The 26,904-nt window shown below is 34.7% G+C and overlaps 5 protein-coding genes across 10 annotated transcripts in view; 3 read left to right on the top strand and 2 right to left on the bottom strand.

Annotated features, from left to right (window-relative positions):
• The first annotated feature begins 1,724 nt into the window (after window positions 1-1,724).
• On the top strand, window positions 1,725-4,826 carry LOC143348514 (uncharacterized). The gene is made up of 5 exons (XM_076778799.1): window positions 1,725-1,879; window positions 2,803-3,136; window positions 3,218-3,407; window positions 3,485-4,039; window positions 4,113-4,826. The coding sequence occupies exons 3-5, from the start codon at window positions 3,252-3,254 to the stop codon at window positions 4,290-4,292; spliced, it is 891 nt and encodes a 296-aa protein (XP_076634914.1). The 5' UTR covers window positions 1,725-1,879; window positions 2,803-3,136; window positions 3,218-3,251; the 3' UTR covers window positions 4,293-4,826.
• Window positions 4,781-9,603, bottom strand: Mlf (myeloid leukemia factor). Of its 5 annotated transcripts, XM_076778796.1 has the most exons (7): window positions 9,290-9,602; window positions 8,468-8,660; window positions 8,100-8,388; window positions 7,855-7,996; window positions 6,805-6,900; window positions 6,018-6,077; window positions 5,627-5,767 (listed from the first exon to the last, which is right to left on the bottom strand). In XM_076778796.1, the coding sequence occupies exons 1-6, from the start codon at window positions 9,337-9,339 to the stop codon at window positions 6,059-6,061; spliced, it is 789 nt and encodes a 262-aa protein (XP_076634911.1). In that variant the 5' UTR covers window positions 9,340-9,602; the 3' UTR covers window positions 5,627-5,767; window positions 6,018-6,058. The 5 variants fall into 5 exon arrangements, with proteins under 5 accessions (XP_076634908.1, XP_076634909.1, XP_076634911.1 ...); XM_076778793.1 differs by lacking the exon at window positions 6,018-6,077 and having other exon boundaries at window positions 4,781-5,767; window positions 9,290-9,603; XM_076778798.1 differs by lacking the exon at window positions 6,805-6,900.
• Window positions 9,604-14,306: 4,703 nt separating this feature from the next.
• On the top strand, window positions 14,307-17,696 carry Heix (UbiA prenyltransferase domain-containing heix). Of its 2 annotated transcripts, none has more exons than XM_076778790.1 (3): window positions 14,307-14,746; window positions 14,841-15,089; window positions 15,560-17,696. In XM_076778790.1, exon 3 carries the CDS (start codon window positions 15,573-15,575, stop codon window positions 16,569-16,571), a length of 999 nt encoding a protein of 332 aa, XP_076634905.1. In that variant the 5' UTR covers window positions 14,307-14,746; window positions 14,841-15,089; window positions 15,560-15,572; the 3' UTR covers window positions 16,572-17,696. The 2 variants fall into 2 exon arrangements, with proteins under 2 accessions (XP_076634905.1, XP_076634906.1); XM_076778791.1 differs by having other exon boundaries at window positions 14,307-14,593; window positions 14,691-15,089.
• Window positions 17,697-18,023: 327 nt separating this feature from the next.
• LOC143348377 (uncharacterized) overlaps window positions 18,024-26,904 on the top strand; it is a 130,855-nt gene continuing 121,974 nt past the window's right edge. The window contains exons 1-4 of the mRNA XM_076778518.1: window positions 18,024-18,341; window positions 18,427-18,553; window positions 18,698-18,869; window positions 18,941-20,039. Of these exons, the coding sequence (XP_076634633.1) occupies window positions 18,234-18,341; window positions 18,427-18,553; window positions 18,698-18,869; window positions 18,941-19,148 (615 nt within the window). The 5' untranslated portion in view covers window positions 18,024-18,233 and the 3' untranslated portion in view covers window positions 19,149-20,039. The remainder of the gene's footprint in view (window positions 18,342-18,426; window positions 18,554-18,697; window positions 18,870-18,940; window positions 20,040-26,904) is intronic.
• Window positions 20,032-26,749, bottom strand: Ube4b (Ubiquitination factor E4B). The gene is made up of 8 exons (XM_076778509.1): window positions 25,780-26,749; window positions 24,684-24,974; window positions 24,208-24,612; window positions 22,763-24,129; window positions 22,534-22,681; window positions 21,769-22,455; window positions 21,387-21,708; window positions 20,032-21,314 (listed from the first exon to the last, which is right to left on the bottom strand). Exons 1-8 carry the CDS (start codon window positions 25,801-25,803, stop codon window positions 21,250-21,252), a joined length of 3,309 nt encoding a protein of 1,102 aa, XP_076634624.1. The 5' UTR covers window positions 25,804-26,749; the 3' UTR covers window positions 20,032-21,249.

Consider the following 26,904-nt stretch of genomic DNA (forward strand, 5'->3'; position numbering starts at 1 on the left):
AAGCACTACGCCTGAATCATCGATAATAACATGATTGCAATCCTATATGAAACGGTGAAAAATGTTCTCATACGAAATTTTTTTAATTGTCTATATCGACAAGGCGTAATTGGTTAAGATTATTGTCAATAGGTTATCAATGATGATAAAACTTATCGGAAAAATATGATCCCGATAGACTTTGAACTGACGCAAAACGTATGATAAATATTTTTACAGACACGGCGTGTGTTTGTAATTTGGTTAATGTTGCTTTTAAAAACAGGGGAAAATTAACGCTTTTTATGCAATATGTATGCATATTGATCAGTAATTTGGACAAAAGGTTTCGTGTATATCGATACCATTTTGTACAATATGTTTTAGGTTTACTTTAATAGCATATAGCTACGCAGTTTGGCTAAAAAATTGTATGAATGTATTTTATAATTCGTACGAAAAATAAGTACTACATAAATCATTTCAGGATTAATGTTCATTTACACACGTGTGAATGTATTTACATAGATGCATCTCACAATACTAATACTCAGAAAACATGACAAAGTGTATCTTTACGTCACTGACCTCCATGAATCATACATTCTTACACCTTGTGCAACCGTGTATACGTTTGCAACGTACAAAGAAACGTTCTCGATAAACATTTCAGTCGATCCATCTTGTAATATATCGATCGAAAGGTTAATAGAAACTTACATATGTACTTCGAGAATGTAGATCCACAGGAAATATTTCATTTCTTTAAACTTAGTATTTATAAAGAATATTCTATTACGAATGTTTTTGCTCGCTTATAGAAATGAAAAAAATGTACGATTCATCTATAACGCAAAAATCGTTTCGCAGGAAAAACACTTTGATTATCTTAGTCGTCTAATCAATTTTCTTGAACAAATAATATTACTGCGTTGCAACTTCATTCTAATCGGAGCACATATGTACATCAAAATCACATTATAATCACGTGGCCGATAATCAGTGTATTTAACGTGTACTATGTACTAATCACAGAGTATACATATGGTATGTATGCATGTTCAGATTTTTACGCGAACCTGTATTGCTTCGAATTATCCGTGACGTCAATTGATTCATTAATCAACGTTCGTTTCGTAGCGTGCAATGTTATCCCAATAGGATTCCAGTTACAAAGAAATGTCGGGCCTTCCTAAAGTACGTTTTCAAGGTCGGTAAAAATAGCACGTTTAATGCATATGGAATGAATGAAGGGCGGGATAAACCTCGAGTCTAGGTATACCCAGTTTTTCTTGGAAATTGTACTAATTGTGTTAGTGTTTCCGAGAACGTAGTCATTAGTTATCGTGACGTTATTCGACTCGGAGCTAAGCTGACGTAACATTTCGATACTCAAACAGCTGGAAAACCGTACAATTTTCATAAGCGTGATGCCTTCCACCAATCGTATTAAGAATAAGTAATGCCATTACTTCTTTTACGTTATACGTTACTTTTAACTCTGTAATATCCGTTAAAACTGAATCGAATCTAACATGAAATTTCTGTTCTATTCAACAGAACGTATCTGTTGATTGGACGTAAAAAGTTGTCGGATATAACGCGATAGCGTAGTCACGATATACTTGGTAATAGATAAGAAAATCAGCACTCTAGTTTGTTTACAAAGAAAGAGGACTCGCGCGAACCGCGTCTTCTAAACTTTGCATGAGAGTAGCGGTCACATGGTGACCTATCAGAGAGTGGGTAGAGGGCGAGGGAGGAAAAGGGGCGATACACTCTGAACATATATAATCTTCCCGCTCACGTTCCACCACCCAGTTCTGCTTAGCTTCGGACACGTGAATTTTGCCAAGCTTTCGAGCACAGTTTTTGTTTGTTTGGTGCGCTCATTGTATGGGTAAGTTATACACTGGTTTCTAATTTTTGTTTTTATTTCCGTCTTCCGTGTCGAAAATTGTCATAGCAAATACGATCCGCATTCGGTCACAAAATGAATTCTTGGTCGGTTCCGAATTATTTTCCTGTGTCGTATATTGAACATCTTCTACTGCGCGTTCGGAAGGGAAATACTTTTCGCTTCGAGCATCGCATATTTCCGACTTGATTCAGTTCATTCAATGACGTAACGAACGGTAGGCACAAAATTTCACGACGATGACATTGTTTCGGGAGACCGAATCATGGATGTACGAAACAAATGTAAACAGAAATATTTTAAGTGTCATCGATATTCAGGTGCGTGTATACGATTCAAATTTGAAACCAGTTTTGTTTCAGTATTTTTTTTGTTTTGTTTATGCTTATACAATCATCTTCGTTTCGATGATTACTTTATTTTGCATTGGTTTAAAGGGTGCTTATCCAGGGAAATTATTCGCGTCCATAAATTAATAACATTTCAATGTATCGTCTGTGCCATCAATTTCTTTCTTTACTATACGAAGTGCATTAGCACGAATGTTAACACTGTGCGACGTAGGTCGCAGTAGACACGTGGCACACTACGTCTCTATTTGGTCGTGTATTGATTCACCACGCGTTATACTGTCGCCATGTTGGACACCAAGCCAACGATAAAACCGATCCGCCTCTCTGGATTTATTTCGCAAATTTTGTCATACGGGACCGTATTGATTCGTGTTCTTAAATAGCAGTGGACTTACGGTAAATAAATCTAACAGTAAAAATAGTAATTGTTAGACAATGGAATCTTAAATGACATCCATTAAAAAAGATAAAATTGGTATTAACGAAGATTCCTTTCAATAACGTCTGTAAAAGTTATTTAGAGAAAATGATCGTCAAAACGTTTGTTCACAGAGCGAGAGAAGAGTATAAAACACGGAGAGAGCCCTGTGGAGCCAATAAGCAGCTGCAGGGATGAGCATGGCTTTGTGCCAACGGTTGGCCGTTGGGGAAGCGAGTGGCCAAGTTGACTCGAGACGGCAGAAATATGGTGCCAGCCACAGGGACAGGCACGCGGGCCCTGGATTAGGGGTGTGCCGCTACCCCTGCCGGTTTGGGCCCATTATGAGTCACCAGCCCTGACCGTCCCAACGGTCGAACAGTATGAGGAACTAGCAGGCAGTGTTGAATTAGAAACACAACACTTATTGCGCGAGCATCGCTATGATACCATTGGCAACTTTCTTGGGTAACTATAACAACATATTTTATCATACATAAGTAATCCTGAACAAATTGTTAATAAAATATATTTATTTACGATCAATAGATTCTACCAGGACTATGTTGCAAGTGGTGAAAGCATGCTGGACAGATTTTATCGTAAATATCAACCACTCATAACACGAGAACATCACACTTGTGTGGGTTTGGGATTTGAGTTACTACGTTGGTTACGGGGTTTAAATAAAAGATTTCCTGGTATAGCAAGTGGCCTCTATTTGGTGTCTTGTGAAGAGGTATGTTTAAAATTGTCTGAAAACTTAAAATATTTTTTTTTACTAAATAATTTACATTAACTTATTGTATTTTTTAGACTATTGATAATGTTGAAACTTACGTCGGCGGACCACCTGCTGCTGACAGTAGAGAGAAGGAACACGTACTAGTGTGCCTGAAAATTGATATTAACGGACGCCGGGGAGTTATGCTTCTCGATCCTGGATATCATGTAGCCAGAGTTATTACTGTAATGGAAGATAAGTTATACCCACATACAGGCTGGTTTATACAATCTGATGAACCTGATTGTAAGAAAGAGTACAACTACTTTCTATGCGCCAATGATCCTGATTATGTCGAATGGCATGAGAGAAAAACTCGACCTGGTGCCTTGGAGAGAATACAAGTTGCTCTTATATATGTGGCAAGGCCATATTTAACTGCTATCGATGTTACAGAACGAAGAAATTTGGTTTATAATTTTCGAAGTCTCCTTGCAAGAGACACAAAAGGTCATCTTACAGCTGGTATATATTTCCCTGTTGTGCTAGATATGAACAACGCGCCAACTTTTACGATTTTTTATCAAACTAGTAATGGCAAAAAGAGGGTCAAAATGGCGTTCAATAAATTTTGCAGTTCACCAAAGGTAAAGCATCTATACATTAACGTCGCGCGATATGTGTAATTTTTCGATTTTAAAGAACAACTATTTTGATTAGATCAATCCCGACGCGGAGGAGAAAGAAATTATTGCAGAGTGTGCTCGACAGCTAGGTTTGTTGCAAGATACATTAGAAGATCTGCTTTCTGCTCTTGCCATAGTTATGAGCGACTCGGCCTTCGTGGCTCAACTTTTGGCTATTAATGCAAGAATCAACACTATAGCAGAAGATAATTAATAGACGTCGATCCACCCTGTGTGGTGTAAACAAAATATAACATGTCATTTATTTGCCGGCTTTCCTCTTACTTTCATTTTTCTTCTGTTGACTACCATATTAATGCTCTACTATGTATTTTAAACATTAATTTTATTCTTGTTACGATATAGAGTTCAATATTTTTTAAGGAAATCTTAATAAAAATATATATAGTATTTTGTGCAATATTATGAAATACTGGTTCAATGGAAACATTTGCAAGGTATGTTAACAATTTTTTGCTTATGATTATCATCTTTTTACTTATTATTCTTACATACGTAACGCTTTAAATTGAAACAAAGTTTGAAAAGTATATGAGAAATTCATAATGTTTTCATTGAAACAGAATCTAATAAAGCTAAATTAGTTTATTGCTTATATAGAAAGACTTTACTAAAAACTCTGGTATTAGGGATGAGATTTAAATTTTTTTTTTTTTTTTTATGTAAAACGTGGGTTCTGAGTTACTCTACATCTATAATTTTTATTTGAATAAACAGTGACAAGAAGGATTATTACATGATGTTATTCATTTATTGATAAATACGCTACTCCAAAATATGTTCCTTCCTATTATATTTGGCATTGTTGAATATACTCTTTACGAACACTTAGAGCTCAAATATAATTTGTACCAAAAATAATATACCTAAAAATTAAATTTTGCTTAAAATTAATCTTCGAGATATGTTTTCTAAACAGATAGAATACTTCAGAACGTAAACGATAATACTTCAATAATTGTTTTACCCAAACACAAAACGTTTCAGATCATCTATTTTACCTATAAATTAAACTTTACGAGAAATAATCCTGTAACAGTCCTTTGACAATGCATCTAGAAACGCATTAAAAACAACTGAGAATTATACTTTTTATGCATTCTTACTCTCACACTCTTCATACACCTTGTTATACGTTATCCCGCAGAATCTCTATATCTAATTATATTTTGTCATCCATAAAGATCCTAGAAATAGTAAGTCTATACGTAAAATGGAAAGTAACTTCAATGGAAACTTCAGTAAATACGGACACATTGTACTTCAAATAAAATTTAATTTTTGCCCTATTGGGAGAGGGGGCACTTTAATTTATTTAAATTTACGAGATATATATATATATAAAAAGTTGATTATTGAATATAAATTTTGGGAATCAAGTAAAACGAGTAATTTTGTTACATTTCCGAAAATTGTTTTAAACGAGGTTTAAATTTACTGAAGTCTCGCAGCATTGCCAGAATATAGTTTAATAGATTCTAATAAAAGATCTAAATATTACTATCTGATACAGCGTGACGTTTTTTGCAAACTTTAGCCTCTGGTGTATGTTCACGTTTTCGGTTCCCTATTGCATTTGCAGAAGATGCTGTTACCGTTGCTGCTGTTGTTGTTGTTGTTGCTGTTGGTTTAGCAGCAATTATTTTGACATGACCAGATGTATCAGAACTGTGAACATGAAAATGTTTAGAGTATGATATACTTATTTCAAGGGCAGACGAATATAAAGTGACAAATATTGTCCTGTTGTTATACAATTAGTCAGTGTGGAAAGAACTTTTGAAAAGTACTATTACGATAAATGGAAACGCACCATTTAGTTTATTAAAGTCTAACCAACGTATAATTAGAAAAATATATCAGTAAGTTAGAATGTTGAACATAACAAATAATGTAGGATGAAGCGCAACGTACTTACGTTGCACAAGTGTCACCACTGTGTACTATGCTTTTACTTTATTAATATTTGCGGCTGTACCTGCAATACACAATATGGTGTATTCCATACCAATATTTTTTGCTACATTACAGAGAACATAAGATAAACGATAAATTGTCAAGTAAATACAGCCATAAATAGTACTTTATTTAATATATATGCAGTAGCACAATTTTAGCAATTAAAAACATTCATATAGCAATACAAATACATTGGATTATTTTAAGAAGCCTCCTGGAATATACATTAACAGAGAAAATAGTAAACTTATATTTTGATTTCAGAAAATAACAGAAGCTTTTCAAACAGCCTAATAAAGACATGTATTAACATGGTACACAATAAATAGTATAAAAAATGATTCAAATTATAATCTTTCAAAATTGCAATGAAAACTAATGAATGTATCCATTTACCAGGCATGCAACAATTCAGAACCAATACTTTCGCTTATATTTTATTATTTAAATATATGGACATTCTAAAACAATAAGAAATCAAATTTCTAATAATGGCGTTTTTCCTTTACCTGCAATGTAATAATACACAGATATAAACGTAATACTGTTTCAACCTTTAAACTAAATTGGATTTAGATTATCCTCTTTATTAGATTTATATCTTTGTATTACATTGTCGACAAAGGAAAAAAAATCATTATATTAATGGCAATTAGAACATTACTAATGTTCTTTATCATGCACATTTTACAAAATGTTAATTGGACATCAAATAAACACAATGAAACGATCGGAAACGAACTTACCTTAAAGCAGGAGCAGAGGTATGCGTTTTAGATGTAGGTGGCAATCTTAAATTACGCCTAGAAGAGGGTGTCCATCTTGAAGAATTAGAGTATCGACTATAAAAGCACATAACAAGCAAATCAATAATATAAAAATAAAACTGATACGAAACAACAAAAAGTAAAACCAAAACGTTAGACACTTTTATTAATTCCCTCAATTTACAGTTAACTTGCACAATAAAAAGATAAAATAGAAAATCAAATGCAACATTGTATAATTTATTAACACATTTGTTTTATTTAGTTTTCTTGTAATTTATGACTTCACAATACTACGAGGTACTATTGCCGAATTTTTAATTTATAATTTTACTACGAAATAGCTAATAACTTGTTATTATATTGACGAATAATTATTACATAAATGATAGATCCACAGAACAATAGTGTGCCGATTATAATTTGATATTATAAGTACCATGAAAATTAAAAATAATAAATATAACAAGAATGATAATAATGCAGTGCAAGTACGCTTATTGATCATGCTACATTGAATCTAGGGAAAAGAAATAAATACTAAGCCATGCGTTTTTTTATTTTAATGCTTGATACAAAATTTTGGTAAGGAACGCTCAAATGAGAAACAATTGACAGAGCATGATGTGATCCCGTTTCTCCATTCACTTTTTTTTACTGGTTCGCCTTCTGGATTTCTTATGCACGCTGTATAAATTTGAATATATCAATAGTACAGCTTCATATTGCATATATCAGCTTATTAAATAAATGCAATATATTTCTACGCTTTTAAACCTATATCTATTATACAGCCTTTCTATTTTCAAATAACTACTTTGCCAAAGTACAAAATATTACTATGCTTGTACAAACGTTCTTGATGATAAATAAAACTGTGTTCTGTATCATTACTTTCCATGCAACATCCATTGATATTTCACGTGAAGAATATTTTTTAATAGAAATTGATTTATGTTCTTTCCAAAGAACCATCCTACCTTTAACTAGTACTTTTGTCAAGATTTTCTTTAAATTTAATAGACTAACCTTCCAGATGGATCAGGTAAAGCCAGTTGTCTATGGTCAGGACGACTTCTATGACCATGGGCACCATAACGAGAATTGCCAATTGCACCAACTGCATGACGAGTGCGTGTTTCCCATTCATTATTGAAACTCTCTGCTTCTTCTACAAAATAATATTTGGTCATCAAATTGTTTACTTAAAAAAAAAAAAAAAAAAAAAAAAAAAAAAAAAACCACACCATGAATATATGTGAGAAATTTATTACCTTCTTCAAGATTAATAAATTCTTGACGCTCCTCTTGCTCACCACTACGAACATTATGCTCTCGTTCCAAAATATGTGCTCTCTCACCAATGTGATGGCCTATAGCCATCTTTTTTACACCTGTGTGAGAATCGCAAACTGTTTTCTTTGTTTCCTTTACGCCTCCAGGTGCAGTTGTTGTAGATGTGGTTTCTTGATATACCTGTGGCTGTCCATCAGGACCACTAGCCATAGTCATTACGGATCTAGTAGTAAAGGAATGACAATCTCCATTTGGCGTCATGTTGTCCTAAAACATAATGAAAATGATAAAATTATTTATTTAGGTTTTCAAATTTTATAATAAAAATATCAATAAATTTACTCACAAAATTTGCGAATAATCTATCCATATTAAACATCATTGGTGGAAAACCAAACTGCATCATTTGAAGATCATTCTGAGGGTTCCTACTCCTGTGAGTACCATTAGTAATAGCATTTTGACCCATCATTCCAAATGGATCATTGAATAAAGAGTTCATCATATACCTCATATGTCTCATAGATGGCATTGAAGACCTATATTGAAAATATAATGAAGACCCCAATACATCTTACTTAATTTTGATAAAACCTCCATAATTCATCCATGTACATATATATGCATATATAAATAGATCAATTTTGATACATTATAAATATAGTCTATGAAAGAATAATATATGAAATAAACAAGAATAGAAAACAAATGTAAATCACTATGGAAACGAAAAATTTATATCTGAAGTTTAAATGTATGTTTAACTCTGTAAATGTGTGCCAATTTATGAATTCTTATACATAATCTATACCAGTGTAATAAATTGACACATAATTTTTTAATGACAAACACATCTTGACCGCACTCCGTTATTTTGATGTCTCTTTCTTCATAATAAATGTAATAATTTACATAATGTTATACACAATTAAAAGTGATCATTTTTGTAGGTAAGCGTGTCCTGACAATCGTTTCTTTTTTTTTTTTTCAAAATATTCGTACAATTTCGTAGTTGAGCACGCTCGCGAATACGTTTCTCATGAATTTACAGTTTGAAGAGTTGCTTTGATAAAAAAAAATCGACGAAAAACTATTCCGTACAATATGGTGTGTATATTCTGCCAAAAGACAAAATACCGAAAATGTTAGGAAAGTTTTCTAAACTTACTCAAAAATGAGATCGTCGTCATCACCCATCGGAGATCCGAACAAGGACATTTTGGATAATAGAAAATCGGGCACTGCTTGCAAGGAGAAAACTTACGATCGATAAAGGTAGACCGAGTGACACAACTGCTTTAATAGAGAGAAACAGTACAAATTTATGTGACAGGTTCCGTTCGCGAAATGTGCAGAAATTTCTGGATCGCACAGAAGTACAAACGAACGTTCAGTACTACTTGGCACTCTATCGTTTATCAATCTCAAAACGATCAGTATAGAGTGAACAGCCAATCCAGCCAATCCAGCCAATCTTCTTAATGCGCAGTTATACATGTATACGCATGCACATATATATATAGCTTTTTAATGCTATGGTTCGTTTCTATGAAACTTGTGACGTTCAACCAATCCGCGTCAATGCGTTGTTGTATTCAGAGATGCCAGATTGAGCACCGGGTGCATTACTCACACATGCCAGATCATGCGTACGTGAGCTCGTAGAGTTTCGGAAAGTCGACAAAGGCAAACTGACACATGCTTTCTTTCTCGACTCTTACTCTGACTGCCATACCGACCTGAAAATTCGGAGGTGATTTTAGCGTCCTCTTCTCATGGATGGCGGTCAGTTGAGAAACTATTCACTGAATTAACATTGACATGCAAACAGCTGTAATGTTGCGTAAGGGCAGTGTCGATTCGATTCGAAGATCGCTGGTCACAGAAGATCTTAATTAATGGAGGGTGGTTGGGAATCGGTTAGTGCGGGTCTCCATTCGCAGCAACCTCCTCGTGGTGAGACCTGGGTAATATTATTTAGCGTTTAATTAATAATCGTATCACTCTTAGCTGGGTAATGCAATTATTAATTAAAAACTAAATAATATTAGCAAATTGGCTGCGATCTGCTTTGCATAGGTCATCGTAGATATAGAACTTCTTTGTTAGGTTAGTTTTGATTTTCATTGATTCATCAAAGATTCTAAAGTATTGTTAGAGACGAGGTATACGAGTAGATCTTTCACCCAATGTATTTTTTCGGCCCATTTTTATGGTATCTCGAAACTCCATTATCATTGTCGTGTCATTCGCAATGTTACTGATTCAGAAATGAATTTTAATTCCTCCCATAGTCAATTCAGACGTATTTACGCAAACACTACAGCTATTTGCCTATCAATACTAATTCAGTGAATAGTTTTTTCACTGACCGCCATCCATGAGAAGAGGACGCTAAAATCACCGCCGGATTTTCAAGGCCGGTATGGCAGTCAGATTGGACCACGAAAGTCCATAAGGTGAAAAGTCTACGCGTATACCTCGTCTGTGATTTTAGCGTCCTCGTAAGTTGAGAAACTATTCACTGAATTAGTATTGATGGGCTGACAGCTGTAGTGTGTGCATAAATACATGTGAGTTGACTCTGCAGGGATTGAAATTCATTTCTAAATCTATTGGTAACGTTGCGAATGACACGAGAATGGTAATGGGGCTCTAGAGCCCCAAAAAAATTGGCCGAAAAAATACATTGGGTGAAAGGTCTACTCGTGTACCTCGTCTGTGCTATAAGTTAAAGAAAGTGTGACCCATCAGTGGTACATGATTTACACAACCATTTACAGCAGAGATGCTAGATTCAGCACCTGGTGCCCTACTCACACATACCACATCACGCGTACGTGAGCTCGTAGAGTTTCGGAAAGTCGACAAAGGCAAACTGACACATGCCCTCTTTCTCGATTATTCCGAAGTTGCCCGAAGTAATTTCGGACCGCCTCGTGGGAATCGAGAGAAAAAGGCTTACATTTGCTTTCTCGCTCTTAACAACTGAAATCCGACCTCACGTCAACAGCATACGATTCGGAATCTCGACTGCCCAGGTATTTTTACTTGCCTTTCCTAGAGTTCATTACTGAACTCTACAAATTACTCCTGGTTTCTATTTGCCTCTGATGACCTCTGATGACCAGTGCTGACAAAAGTACAAAACTCCCGACAACTTTTGACACCATACAGCGACTGTTACTGACTGCTCCTGATTACTGCTTGCCTCTGCTGGACTCTGCTGACCATCGCTTATATTTCTGACAACCTATAACGATTACTACTGACTTCTGCTAACCTCTGTTGGTCTTTGCTGATCTCTGTCAGCATGTGCTTGTCTCTGCTGAACTTTCCTGGCCTCTGCCGAACGCTACTGACCACTGCCGGTATTTCTGATAATGTATAACGATTAATACTTACTACTGCATGCCCCTACAAGTCTCTGCTTGCCTTTGCAGGCTCCTGCTTGCCTGTGCATGACTTTGCTGGCCTCTGCTGAACACTGCTGACCATCCCTGATGCTTCTGACATCGTATAACAATTACTACATGCTACTGTTCGCCCCTGCTGATCTCTGCTTGCCACTGCATGCCTCTGCTCGTCTCTGCTGACCGCTGCTGACCACCTCTGATGCTTCGGACAACATATAACGTTTACTACTTGATACTATTCGCCCCTGGTGATCTCTGCTTGCCACTGCTGGCCTCTGCTGACCACCGCTTATATTTTTGGCAACGTACAACGATTACTACGACTCCTGCCTTCCGCTGTTATCCTCTGCAAGCGTCCCCTGACCTAAGCTGGCCTCTGATGACCGCTGCTGACCACTGCTGACCACCGTTTATATTTCTGGCAAGGTACAACGATTACTACTGGCTACTGCCACCCTCTGTTGACCTCTGCCAACATCTCCCGACGTCAGCTGACCATCGCTGACCATCGCTGACCACTGCTGACCGTTGCTGACAAATTGTGACACGATGTAATATAATATAATATGTTTATATGTATTAAAGTGTTGTATAATGTAAATCTGTGGCAATAAATGATATAATTTCAAAGAATTCTATGTGTTTCCATCATTTTTACCCTTTTTTTCTTATCGAAATCATTCCCTTAGTTATAAGATACTCAGAATCTTTTTAAATTTTCTAAATTCCCCGGAAAGATTTCAAATTTCCCGCCGCCAGGAATTTTTGCGAATTCCTGGAAATGACGTCATTTCTAAGAATTCCTGAAAATTCTCGGAATCCCTGGAACTTGCCGGCGTCCCTGAAACTTCTCGGAATCCCTGAAATTTCCAAGAAGCTTCAGGCAACGAAAAATGAATTTTTCGGCAAAAATTTTAAAAAGCTGTTACGTAATATTACGTAATATTACATAATGTTACGTAATATTACGTAATTTTGGCCGAAAAATTCCGGCCGCGAAAAATTTTAGAGAGTTATTACGTAATGTTACGTAATATTATGTAATATTACGTAACGGCTTTTTAAAATTTTTGCCGAAAAATTCAGGCCGGAATTTTAGCCGCTGCCTGAAACTTCTTGGAAATTTCAGGGATTCCGAGATGTTTCAGGGACACCGGTAAGTTTCAGGGAACCGAGAATTTTCAGGAATTCTTAGAAATGACGCCATTTCCAGGAATTCGAAATTTGGAGAGGGAAAGAGGGGTAAAAAATGATGAGAATACATAGAATTCTTTGAAATTATATCATTTATTGTCATAGATTTACATTATACAAAACTTTAATACATATAAACATATTATATTATATTACATCATGTCACGAGTTGTCAGCAACGGTCAGCAGTGGTCAGCGATGGTCAGCTAACGTCGGGAGATGTTGGCAGAGGCCAGCTTAGGTCGGGAGATGCTGGGAGAGGTCAGCAGAGGCTGCCAGTAGCCAGTAGTAATCGTTGTACGTTGCCAGAAATATAAGCGGTGGTCAGCAGTGGTCAGCAGCGGTCAGCAGAAGCCAACGGAGGCCAACGGAGGCCAACGGAGGCCAACGGAGGCATGTAGAGGCAAGTAGAGTCCAGCAGGGGCAAGCAGTAACAAGTAGTAATCGTTATACGTTGTCGGAAGCATCAGGGGTGGTCAGCTGTGGTCAGCAGAGGCTAGCAGTGGCAAGCAGTGGCAAGCAGAGTCCAGCAGGGGCAGGCAGTAGCAAGTTGTAATCGTTATACGTTGTCAGAAGTAACAGGAGTGGTCAGCAGCGGTCAGCAGAGGCCAGCGGAGACTGACAGACGTCAGTAGTAATCGTTATACGTTGTCAGAAATTCCAGAAGTGGTCAGCAGCGGTCAGTAGAGGCTGGGAGAGACTAACAGTAGCCAGTCGTAATCGTTATACGTTGTCAGAAGTAACAGGAGTGGTCAGTAGCGGTCAGCAGAGGCCAGCGGAGGCTGGCAGACGTCAGTAGTAATCGTTATACGTTGTCAGAAATTCCAGGAGTGGTCAGCAGCGGTCAGCAGAGGCTGGGAGAGACTAACAGTAGCCAGTCGTAGTCGTTATACGTTGTTAGAAATTCCAGGAGTGGTCAGCAACGGTCAGCAGAGGCCAGTGGAGACCTGTTGACGGGAGATCGGATATTAATTGTTCAAGAGCGAGAAGGGAAGTGTGAGCCTTTCTCTCTCGACTCCCATGAGACGGTCCGAACTTACTTTGGGCAACTTCAGAGAATCGAGAAAGAGGGCATGCGTCATTTTGCCTTTGTCGGGTTTCCGAAACTCCACGAGCTCACGTACGCGTGATCTGACATAGTGTGAGAAAGCACCTTCGGTGCCTTTCTGGCATGCTGATTTACAGTAAAACGCCCAAGTTTGTCGTGAAATAGTTCGTCATTTTCAACGATAGATGGCGCTTATTTTCGACCTCAAACCCTCTGGTGCTAAAACGCCCAAGTTTGTCGTGGAATAGTTCGTATCGTCCACGTTAGATGGATTTCTCGACAAGCTTGGGCTTTTTAGCACCAGAGGGCCTGAGGTCGATAAATAAGTGCCATCTAGCGTTGTAGGTAACGAACTATTCCATGACAAACTTGGGCGTTTTAACACCAGAGGGTTTGAGGTCTAAAAATAAGCGACATCTACCGTTGAAAATAACGAACTATTCCACGCAACTTGGGCGGCTCTCTTGACTCCCATAAGGTGGTCGAAATTACTTCGGGTAGTTTCGGAGAATCGAGGAAGAAAGCATGTATCAGTTTGCCTTTGTCAACTTTCCGAAACTCTACGAGATCACGTACGCGTGATCTGGCATGTGTGAGTAATGACGTGGTGCTCAATCTGGCATTTCTGGTTGAATTGGATAGAAGATCTTCGCATTGCTTTCAATAAGAATTAAATTTTGTTTTTCGATTTGCCGGAGTAATTGTTTCGCTTACGTTTATTTTAAAATACGTGAAATGATTAAATCAATTTGAATCGTTTGAAATATATTGTCGTGGACAGGACTATAGAAGATACTAAACGATTATCATAAAAGTATGAGAAGGAATAAATTACTATAACTTTAATAATTTGGATGAAATATAAATATTTCAACATATAATAGCTACTGCTTAATTGTTTGCAAATTTAGGAATAACTGGAAATCGCTTACACGACAAGCTGAAAGAGCTGAAAAAATTAAGAAAAGTACAATAAATGATTATACGTAACATGTAATCGCTCACAAACTGTGAAGTATGAATGTTTAGGAAGAAATGAAAACTTTCTAAATTTCTTACAGGAAAGTGATGATTATTGACAGCGTTATTGATTATAGAGAAAAAAGGAAATGTTTCAGAGAGCGCCACGTGCAAATTAATGAAAACACGTCACCGTTACGTTAAACGTATACAAGAAGAAGAATCGAATTTTTCCTCGAACGTGAAGTTCAAATGTTAATTATGTGAAAATTATTTCATTTAAGAAATTATAAATTTTTCATCATGATTGAAATTCTAACCTAACTTTCTCTCGTTTGGACAAATAGTAGGTAAGTTCAATACGACAACACAGTATTTACATTGGAAGTTAAATTTGTTTTACAATTATTCGATTAATACCGTTAACATCACGATGTTAATATGTTTTATTAAAAGAGAAAAACCTTTTGCACAAAATAGTGTTGTACAGTTTTGAAATTGATACATTAATCCTTGTCATTTTTATAAAATGTTTATCATAGATGCCGATAGTGAAACAGAATTTTTTGATAATTGAAGTAACTGTTTGTATACAGTATCAGTTAAAATATATTAATGAAAAAAAAAACATTGTGAATAGTTTTCCTTCTCTATTATATAAGACTGGTCGGTCTTTATAGAAGTATGTTTTGTATTCATTTGGTATATTAAAATTGAAAACACATGCAGAGAAACAATTGTGACAGATCATAATTGTAAACGAGTCTCGTAGCTTTTGTATATGTACAGTGAAATAATAATCTGTATATTCTTTTCGTAGCATAGAACAAAATATGATGTCCAATGGTGTTCGGATTTCAACCAAAAAGATTGGAGAAAAATTAATGACAAACAACACAAGTTGTTCACCTATAACATCGTCAACATTGAATTCGCCATTGATGAAGTTATCTTCGTACTTCTTAGCTGTACGACCTTGGTCTTTAAGTGCTTCATTAATGCCAACACTTCTTGGATCTGCACTTGCATATCGGTTAACAGGCTTGGCAAACTTTAGTTGGATATCTTTTGTTCTCACATTATATACAGTGTTTTGTGTACACGGGGCTGGTAATGTAGTAAATACTTACTTTGACTATGTAAAAGGAGTAGACAGCAGAAAAAGCGATGACAGAATATTAGTAGATCAACTTTTGTCAAAGGACGAATTGGTTTCGCTAGGTGCATTGTTATATGCTGCAGGATGTTTAGGTTTCGTTTTATTGACTACTATATCTCCTGCAAAAATGGAGTTACTCGCGCTTGTGTACTTCGGAGGTTTGTCATCTTCGTTTCTTTATACAGGGGGAATAGGATTTAAATACATTGCGTTAGGTGATGTTCTTATCTTAGTTATATTTGGTCCAATTTCTGTTTTATTTGCATTCATGGCTCAAACTGGATACGTTGAATTAGGTACAATATATTATGCTATACCACTTGCATTAAACACAGAGGCTATACTACACAGTAACAACACACGAGATTCGGAGAGTGACAAAAAAGCAGGAATAGTAACATTAGCTATTTTAATAGGTCACACTGTATCTCATGTTTTGTATGCTTTTTTATTATTTACACCATATGTAACACTTGTGGTGCTTGCACTAAGGTATTCTGTTTGGTTTTTGTTACCAGTGGTTACTTTGCCAACTGCCTTTAAAATAGAAAAGCAATTCCGAAATCCTCATATGATTCAGAGTGTGCCTAAACAGACAGCTAAATTAAATATGTTTCTAGGCATTTTATACGTTGTTGCTTGTTTACTCGTGGATCCTCTTCCCTATTTGTAATATGCATATATCTTGCATCATTATTCAAAAGAGAACTTGAACGTTCCAGCAATTATACGGGCAGTTAATAGCCGATCTAACGCGTAATCTCAAAATAAATTTTTCATTGGTCTCTGGGTTGTTATGGATCATCCATTATACAATTATTGGATTATTCAGATTTGTTTTTTGTTGTTGCAAGAAAGTAATTTCTATTGTTTTCTTTGTGCGAGCACTATCATGTACATTACAAGAGTTATTTTCAGGTTTTTGTATTATACTGCCACTTTTTGTAATGTAATAAACATTTAGAAATGACTTTCTAGCAATGCGATAATCTTGGATATGTACAAAGTGGTTACATCATTTAGAATCTGAATTTGTGCTTGTATTTCTATAATGTGTGTAATAAACATAATATTCTCGTACTTAAAACAGATGTAAAAATGTGAATTTCAAATTTATGATTATTTAAATATTGATGTTTATATATAATTTATCTCATTGTTTAGAATTTTAAGTAGTATTATTTATATGAAACTATATGCATATCCTAAAAGTTCTGTAATCTTAAAACATAACAAAACTTAACATTAATGTTTCCACATTTTATAAATTGATAAATTTACAAGCTATGACAATAAATTTTCATGCTGTATCAGTAATCATCTAATTACATACTGTATCATCATTATCAAAAATACAAAACAAATATTTGTAATGCAACAATTATGTTGATTTTGAATACTATTGATTCAATTTTGAATACGACTGTAAAACTGTTATTATATAACATGTTTTTTTTTTAATACAGGATGTAATTAGGTTGACGAATATTGTTTAAAACTAATAAATATAAAGTTAATTTTAATGCTTTTATCTAATTTATTATGTACAAAAAGAAGTGCTGTACTTTTAAATACAAATTAGATACAGCAAAATTAATCTCCTAAAGTATATAATGTAATTATTTACAAAAATGCTAAATCCAAATAGAAACTTAATTAACACTAATTGTTACAATCACAGATTTGTAGAATACATAATTATAATGAAAGCAAAATCATGTATGTTTATAATATTTGATTGCAAGAAGGAAAATATAAGTTTTTACGGCAATGATTTAATAAATCATTTTTTTACCAATTTAGATTTTAATATTTACTTCCTGTTTGTAATAAGATATTCATTGTGAATTCTAATGGATAGAAAGTTGTATATTCTAAAATAACCTTATTTTACACTGAACGTTTACCTAATAATATTGTACAATTTTGATGAATCCAAATATATGAATTTCGTAGATTTTGTAGATCTACACTTTTGTTAAAAAAATAATACTGAAATTTAAGAATTTAATAAAAACAAGCTAACATAACCATAATTATCGATATACGTAATAAATCGATATAGAACGATGTATCGAAAGTTATAATTTCGATTCTCTTTTGTTTGTATAGCTGTAATTTTCTTGAAATGAAGATCGAACGTTCATCGTGAACGGTTTATGATCATGATAAAAACATTCTATTGTTATCGACGCTTGTTATAATATAAGAAAGGCTGTTTACTATTGAATAATATATCGATTAAATCTACTAATAATTATATTTTATATTTGTTCTTTGTTTGGTATATTTAACTAGTTTTTGTTTAATAAGCACACTATTTAAACATAAGAAAATGTATGGATATCTTAAATTACTTGATCCAGTTGTAATATGCCCTTACAATAAGAATCATTTAATTGTAAGATCTCGCATCCAAAAACATATTATGAAATGTGAAAAAGTAAGTAGATTAATTTTGCTAAAATATCAATAGTAATATCAAAATTAATATCTATAGAATAGATTTACAAAAATTTTTCTTGTAGCAATATCCAGAACATTACAAAGTTATGTGTCCATATAATGCAACTCATCGTTTATTTAAAAATGAATTAGAGGAACACATTATTACATGCCCTACTCGTAGTGTATTAGAGTCTGAATTTCATTCAGGTTTTCATTAATTTCATATTTCATTCTTAATTTTATACTTAAAATTAATTTAAACTAATTTAATTAAATTTAAATTAATTTAAACTAATTTAATTAAATTTAAATTAATTTAATGATAATTGCATTAAAATATTTTGTTTCAAGAACCAAAAAATCGTGGCTGTACAAATTTTCCATTACATTCAGAAGTATCAAGTACTGTAGATTTTACAGAAAATTGGGATTTGGATGCCAATGATTGCTCAAGATTCTTAACAGACAATGAATCTGTTTTGGATAATAATACAAAAACACACATGAAAAATTTACATACAAAGTAATTATGAAGTTCATATTCTTTGTATTTTTATACTTTCATATTTTCATTGTATTATTATATTATTTTAGTCTAAAGGATATTCTTGAAAACAAAGAAATACGAGGTCCTCGCGGCTATTCGGAAGCTATGCTAAGGGAATCAAACGAAGACTCGTGTGTAGAAGATCAAGAATCAGTAATTAGCTCAATGGGAATTGGAAGAGGCAAAGTTATCAAGGATAAAAATAGGTTAAAAGTGATTGGATTAGGCAGAGGAAGACCAGCAAATATTGAGTAAATTTTATTAAACTACTAACTCAGAATTTAATGTATTAAGTTTCATGTCAAAGCAAATGAAACTTCATACTTTATCCAAGGATAATGCAAAAAAGAGCTAATATTGTTTTAAAGATATATTTTTCTATGTCATTTACAAATAATACGAAGTTTTATTACTTATATGTTCTAAGTATCAGTTACTTAAACTTATTTCATTAAAAATTATATAGTTTTGTAAATTTTTTTATTTTAGTAATTTACATTGATCTTAATATTTACAAACATGATGAGAAGAATTTTCCAAAAGATGAATTATTCTTAATTTCTTTGACATTACATGAAATGTTGTTACAAATATTAGTAGTACATGAGAAAATTAAAATTATTTACAAATATGGGATTGCAGTGGCTGTTTTTTTTCCTTTTCAATACTTAATTGTTAACTATATTGAACGCCTCGTTTGATTTCTTATGCAGCAAATTGAAAATCATTGTTACATAATAAAAACATTAATACATCTGGAATATAATTAAACATTGAACCTTTTATGATTATAATGCATAAAATAGGAATATAACAGGTAATATATACTTTCTGTCAGTGAATAACAATGAAAGTCATATTATAAATTATAGAAATTTTTAATTTATACTTTAAAAAATGATCAATAATATAATGCAATAATGTGTATGATTTATTACAGTTCTGAATGATAGTAGCTTGTTTACTTCAATTAATTGCAACGGGTAATTTTAATTTCTCATTACCGATACCATATTATACGATGTGACGTATTTTGTAATTTAATATTTACAACTACGATACGATGTGTTCTAGCGTGTTAAAAATTGTAATGGTGTTTGACGTTATTTAATAATAAATTTAAGTCGAACGTAAAAATATAATTTTGTAAATGCAACATACAAAAAAGACTTTAAATCGATATAAAAACTATGTAAAGTTAATGAATATAAACATACTTTTAAACGTCCAATATTAACTTCAAAATTTTCGGAATGTCAGAAATTTTCTTATGTTTGATGAATGACGTATCTCATTGATGATATAAATAATCATCGACACGTAATATATTTCTGTGTATTTAAATATTGACGTATTATCTTCCAAATTACAAAATGAAACGAATGATATTCCGATACGCTTTTGAAAATTATAAACATACAAAAAAAAAAAAAAATAAATCTTTAAGTGAACAAGCACCCTAATTTATAATAATAAGAAAAAGAGGTATGAATTCATTGTATCAGATTTAAGAAAGAATTATTTAAAAAATTACATTGCGATACAATAAAAAATACTTGATTGGATGGAACAGTTCCGAATAACGCATTGTTATATGTATATGTACATAGATACATGTATGTATCTTTGTTCATGAAATTTATTGAACGAATATGCATGATACATTTACCATGTACATCTTTAAAAAGGACCATCATTGCTGAAAATTATTTTCTTTCATACGTGCAACACATCACATGTTAACACCTAAAAACGAGACTTCAATAACAACTTTCACTCGAAATATTTCATACAAACCTTATGCATAAATTTTGCATCAAATAATGTTGCTTTTCGTTCACAAGTACCGAATTTCAAGTCGAAATCGGATTTGAACATTAATTATGTTTTATTCTATGTCGTTAACTTTGTATTTCTTTTTTTATTTGTGTCTTTTTTTTTATTTTTTTTGTTTTTTTGAAAATTAAACGCGGGATATGTTTTCAACTTTTCACCCGCAGCCACGTGCACCAGTTACGTACAAAGGAACAAGTGCTAAGTTTGTGAATAAGATTTTAATTTCTCTGGGTGCCGACGTATCAGCTAGCAGTTATTTACAAGTTCTTTTAAAAGTATTATTCTTGGAGTAATGGTTGGCAGTTACCTAGCTGCAGTCTGTTTAACGTTTTAATGTATAAAAACCGTAAATTTATTGAGCGCAATATTTGCACAATAGCGAGATCATTGCACTATATTCATTTACCACACGAAAATGATACATCTAGGGATTTGTGAAATGTATCGTATAGGCAACAACATCAGTTGCGCGATATCGTGATGTTTCCGTTTTAGTGGATGTCGCGATTGGAATCACAATTTATATGTTTGTAGATTTTTTCTTTTGTTGTTTCCACACCGATATCCTTTCTTTTAAATCGAGCACTGAAAATATTAAAAGATTTACGATCATATATATGTTCGTTATTAAGGATAAAACAGAAGAATTTTACTCACTCGGTGTAAGCATATCTTCACTGAGAGGTTGTCTACTGAAAGGATCTGTGGCACTATTAAGGAGATGTCTAATAATAACTGCTTTATCCATAACTATACCAGACGGAAGTTTAACAGGTTCCTCCATGAGAGTGTCCATAAGTGGATCTCGAAATTCCTCTGGTGCGTCGCCATAGTCTTCGTCGCGAGCACGATTATCTCTTGCGATGACCGCAGCACGTTCCGCTAGTACTATAAATCTTTCAATTTCTGTCGTGGTCTTGATTACCGACCTTTCTAGCCTATTCGCAGCGTCCGTAAATAATTCCTTGCAAAATGAGCGCTGAAATAACGGCGTTTATTAGAACAAGTTAGCCCCCATTAGCGAAATTTACGAACTTACTTCATCACTGGCCAAAGCGGCCGCAAAATTATCGCAGTCAAGATGTAAATATATGTCGACCAATTGACTGAGTAAAGCTCTTGGTTCCCATCCATACTTTTGTGGTTCTCGTACTTTTAGATTTTTGCATTTAGGTCCGCACAACTGTTGTAGGTTAAAGTTTAACATGGCACACAATCTTCCTACCAACTCTGGCCGTAGAAATGGTTCCGTGATATCAACTGTCAAATAATGAAACATAGCAACGGTCTCCTTAGCCAGAGTTAGATACGACCTGGCTTGTCTTTCGTCCGCTGCTAATTGTCTCATCCGCGAATGTTGCTGTTCGTTTGATAGCGCTGCCCACGCTCTAAGATCAGACATCAGTTCTTGTATTTCATGGATACGTTTCAACGTTTCCAAACTTTCATCGAGTAAAAAGGTAGTGTCGTTCATTAACATGTTAATGAACTTCACAAATTGCTTGCCGTTATTGCTCTCATTAATGATCGACTCCCGGTGTACTGGACTGTCCCACATTGACTTCAATATTAAACTAATATGATAACGAATAGAAAATTTATCGTAAAATTCGGAACTAGAGCCAGTCGTTTCAACGTCGGTATAGAACTTCATAAGGTACGATGCTAATAGCGTTTTGGATATAGGATGTGCCATTACTTGGTCATGTAGCGATTCAGTTTGTCCCTGAAGTACATAATATTACATCGATCAGTTAAAAATTAATCGTAATGCCCCGTTTTCTATTCTGTAGATGAGAATTACCTGAACACTCGGATTTATCACAAACAGCACTTCAATAATTTTTGCTATTAAATATGGATTTCGTATACAATGTGGGGTACATACTACAACAAGCAACCATGTAATGAGTGAATTATCCATGTTATTTGTTACTACGCCGGGACTAAATCTATAAATAATATTAAATATAACGATCGTATAGAATGATAATTGCATTTCGATATGCATAACGATATAAAATAATACTTACTGAAGTGTAAATAATAAAAATTCCGCAATATCTTCGACGTACCATTCTGGTAGCGCTGTAAATTTTTGTGGAACTTCTTGCAGCAAAGGAAGTTCTGGAGGTGGATTTCCTGGCGGGGTTTGAGTTAATAAACTCAGCAGAACCTCCGCTACGGAAATATAAAAATGCAAGCACCTTCTCAATAATATAGGATCAATTAATCCGGCATCCGAGCACGATTTGGATTTACTGAGTTGTTTCAATTGTTCTTTACAACGTTTTATTAATGCCTTATTGCGTCCAGCGAAAGGTGTATCTTTCCACTGTGGTTCGGTAGCTTGCAACTCGTCGAGCATTTTCTGGATGTCACGCAAATTCCTTAGTTTTCTCTGGTATTTCTGTAACGCTGGTAACAACGCTATATGGTGACAATGCAAGGTAAGAAACCAACATTGAGTCGGAAACTTTGGCTCGACCCACTTGTGCGTCCTTTCCAAATGTTTTAGCCATTCGGTGACTTCGTGGGACGTAAGTTTTAGCCTTGTCTCGTTTTTAATTTCCACCAAACTTGTTGGATGAAACGGGTACAAAGGATCGACGGTGTCCAGTTTGATTTTCACAGAAAGCATTTGCAATACCGATAACAGATTTAACATAAATCCGTCTCCGGCAAGAGAGAACTCTTCCGTTTGTATTTGGGCACGTTTTTCATTATGACACAGCAACATCGCCAAGTACGTTAACATAGCATCGCGACAATTGCTATTCGCAAGTATCGCGTGTAACATTTTGTGAAGCGACGTTCTGGTCCTCTCTAATTCTTGCTGCAACGTTACATTCATCACCTTATTGACGATCGGGTTGTCGTCGCTGAAAAATTCTTCAACCACGGCTGAATCTTCGTTGAAAATCGAGACCGACAGGAAAGGACCCAGATAAGATGTTATCGTAAGTTCTCTACCAGCCGCTGACGTCATGATGTCGGGCAAAAATTGAATTTGATGAGTAATTAAACGGCAAATCGGCCGTATATTACTCGTCGGCCCGCAACGGATTTCTATTAACTCTTCCAATGCTCCTATCGGCATTCGATGCTTGTTTCCGTCCAAACTGACTTGTTGCATCGAAAGATACAGACCTTGCAACAACGGTGTAAAAATTTTATTGAATACTGCTAGATTCGTGTGTGTTCTCGCCACTAGTTCGTGTAAATAGCCCCGAGGTAAACTCTGCGAGAGTATTGGATAGAGAAGAGGCGGCATAGACAAATGATGCGCCGTCGAGAACTGATTAATACCGATCAGGCCTTGCAGTACAAGACTGGAGTATTGAACACACTGTGCTCTTAGCGTAGCTAGTACATCGGAGAGTGGCGGTGTACTTGATTTCTGTTTAGAAAGAGAAGAATATCACATCGTGTACCGAGACGGGTGGTTTTCCATTAAAAAGTAGTATCGGTTATATACCTTTGGGTGATTTCGTTCTTCAACGGCGACTCTTGAATAACAGTCTAGTAAATAGATGAGACTCTTTGGATGCGACGTTTCACAACAAGTACTACAACGGCAAAATAACGCGAATGGGCTCAATGAAAGACACGCTTGCCTATTAGGACTATCCTCCCGATCCGATGACGCCTCTACATAAATTTGTTTTAAAGGATTATCACCTTTTGTTAACATGCACAGAATTTCCATTAACGCTTGATTAATAAGCTCTGCGGCGTCAACAAGCTTTTGTGAAGACGTATACGACGCGGTTTGCGGTAGGAATATGGTACCCTCTGTCGGTTCTTTCCATGATATGCATAATACACGCGAGATCACAGAATGTATTTGCTCTATAGTTACCTCTGTGCTAGAACTTGTGGTCTAAAACGTAAATTGCGATGATGATAATTGTAAATATATCTCTATTCGCAAAATTATGTATGGCGGCTTACACGTGATCTGGATTTTGAATCTTTTCTATCGGACTCTTCAACTTCCATATTTTCAATTCCCGAGTCTACATCCACTCCAGAAGAACATTGTTTATCGCTATTTTCCTCTACTTCCATCGGCATTTCAGGAATTTGAAATTCCTGCTGCTTCGACGGAGATACTATTTGTCCTGTAAATGCTCTCGACGGGCCTGGCGTACTCGGAGAAACTGGACCAGTATTGTGATTTAAAGTAGTCGTAGAACTAATGCTATCCAGGCCTGCTAAACGGACCATTCGCCTTCTTCTTACCTACAAATAAAATACGTAACGTTATCCATTTATTTTTTAAAAACGCTATTTAAGAAAACCTTTTAACAATTTGCTATTTCAATATGAACAATACGTCGGAAAATACAACTATCAAAATGAATTAATTGTTAATTTTATTTACGCATAATTTTAATTTAAACAATGTAATTGTAATTAAATAAAATATCTTACAATAATATGATTTCGTACTTTAAAAATTATTTCACAAAATGTAAGTATCGTATGGCAAAATAAATAATATAAGCAGCAAGGTGAACTTTGGCAGATACAAATGAAAGCTTACTATATTTATAACGGAGACAAAGAACACAAAGAATAAGAATGATGGTGTACTATCCTCTTAATAGGAATAAATTATTTTGAAATGTATCTATGGTATTCCAAATACAAGACATTTTATCGGTATTCTAAACTGTGAAACAAAGATTTTTGTTTGTGTTGCAAAAAGATAGTTATTGTAGCAGATAGTAACAAAGAAAGAGAACATTTACACAAGACCCTAATGTTATAACAGAAAATCAGTTTTAAATCGTTGTTGTTACATAATTATTTTAACCATGATGTCTCGGTGAAACGACGATTAATTTACGGTTAATCCCGTCGTTAATCGAGACGTTTTTTTTTATCGCGTTGTCTCTCTGTCATCATCGGGTAGACGCTCTTGTCGTCGTCGCTTTTAATAAGCATGCCAGAGAAAAAGCAAGGCCAGGAAACAAAACCAACGGTAACAACAAAACGGATTCGTTATCGAGCAATGATTGAAAACGGAGCACTGGGTACTCACTTCCTCTTGGCTTAACTCGCTCATGGCGATTTCTTGTTTTCCTTTTCGGTCTCTCTAACCTCTGACACCGATCGTCTGTAAACCGCTCACGTTCACAACGTCACAGAAATTCTATAGAAAAATGGTGTTCGCTGTTTTTGAAGAATCTTAGACGAGATATGTCAAAAATTTGGACAGTCACTCCACATCTGTTTGCGTTTGGACGTGAATGCAGCGATTCCACGCCGCGTTACGGACAATCACTGCCAGGCTGCGTCGATTCTTCAAAACAGCTGAGCAACTAACACGCATCAGAACGCTCTCTTGCATCAATAATGATAACTACCTTGACGGAATTATGTGCACGTCACGTAGCGTTCAACAGGGGAATTTTTCATTACTAATCGCGGACGACGCACGTTTGATTCGTTTGAAATCATATATTTACATAAATAACACTGAAATTCTCCCAGTTAACTTTCTTTCTGCCGTATATCGAAACTTATATACAGAACATCGTACCATGTACTTGATGCTTCTAAGTTTGCTGCGAACTCGAATCTTGTATAAAGTTTAATTGTTTAAACATGATTTTAAACGGTAAACTTTATTAAACGATGGTATTTACGTCAACGTTCCGCGCGATCAATTTTATTTATTCAATTCTGAAAATGACGTTACCAAACGTTAGGGCTTGATATCTTCTCCTTTTTGTAATAAAAAATTATAAACACTTTCGTAAATCATTTGTTTAATTACGTAATCGACTACCGTCATATTGACGTTTCCAGTTCGATTTAGTATTACGAATCACGGTATTTATTATACTTTCTGTTTTAAATTCTTCGAAAAAAGGTCTTTTATTTACGAGTTTTTCGAAATTCAACCTTTGCGTAGATACTTGACACAAGATTAGGTTAGAAGCATAGTATTTTTTCGAGTGCCAACGTAGTGCTCGGCTGTGTACCGGGGTTCACGCGCATGCGCGGTTTACGAACGAAGAAAACAGTGACGTGCTTAACCAATGCACCAGCACCTGGCCTGGAAAGCGGTGGTGTTTGGCCAAAATTGAAATCGTACTTATATACGATTTCTTTTGACACAAATTTATTGAATTCTTTTTATTAATTGGATAAATAAAACATT

Source organism: Colletes latitarsis, chromosome 11, assembly GCF_051014445.1.
Source record: "Colletes latitarsis isolate SP2378_abdomen chromosome 11, iyColLati1, whole genome shotgun sequence".
NCBI classification, from domain to species: Eukaryota; Metazoa; Arthropoda; class Insecta; order Hymenoptera; family Colletidae; genus Colletes; species Colletes latitarsis.

Excerpts from the sequence above, each read along its gene's own strand:
- LOC143348514 (XM_076778799.1), top strand. The coding sequence starts at position 3,252 with ATGCTGGACAGATTTTATCGTAAATATCAACCACTCATAACACGAGAA. Across the intron at positions 3,408-3,484 it reads ATTTGGTGTCTTGTGAAGAG|ACTATTGATAATGTTGAAAC; the intron begins GTATGTTTAAAA and ends TGTATTTTTTAG. Across the intron at positions 4,040-4,112 it reads AATTTTGCAGTTCACCAAAG|ATCAATCCCGACGCGGAGGA; the intron begins GTAAAGCATCTA and ends TATTTTGATTAG.
- Mlf (XM_076778793.1), bottom strand. The coding sequence starts at position 9,339 with ATGTCCTTGTTCGGATCTCCGATGGGTGATGACGACGATCTCATTTTT. Across the intron at positions 6,901-7,854 it reads TTACCTGATCCATCTGGAAG|TCGATACTCTAATTCTTCAA; the intron begins GTTAGTCTATTA and ends GTGCTTTTATAG. Across the intron at positions 5,768-6,804 it reads ACCTCTGCTCCTGCTTTAAG|TTCTGATACATCTGGTCATG; the intron begins GTAAGTTCGTTT and ends TCATGTTCACAG.
- Ube4b (XM_076778509.1), bottom strand. The coding sequence starts at position 25,803 with ATGAGCGAGTTAAGCCAAGAGGAA. Across the intron at positions 24,975-25,779 it reads GCGAGTTAAGCCAAGAGGAA|GTAAGAAGAAGGCGAATGGT; the intron begins GTGAGTACCCAG and ends TTTTATTTGTAG. Across the intron at positions 24,130-24,207 it reads AAGAACGAAATCACCCAAAG|AAATCAAGTACACCGCCACT; the intron begins GTATATAACCGA and ends CTTTCTAAACAG.
- Heix (XM_076778790.1), top strand. The coding sequence starts at position 15,573 with ATGATGTCCAATGGTGTTCGGATTTCAACCAAAAAGATTGGAGAAAAA.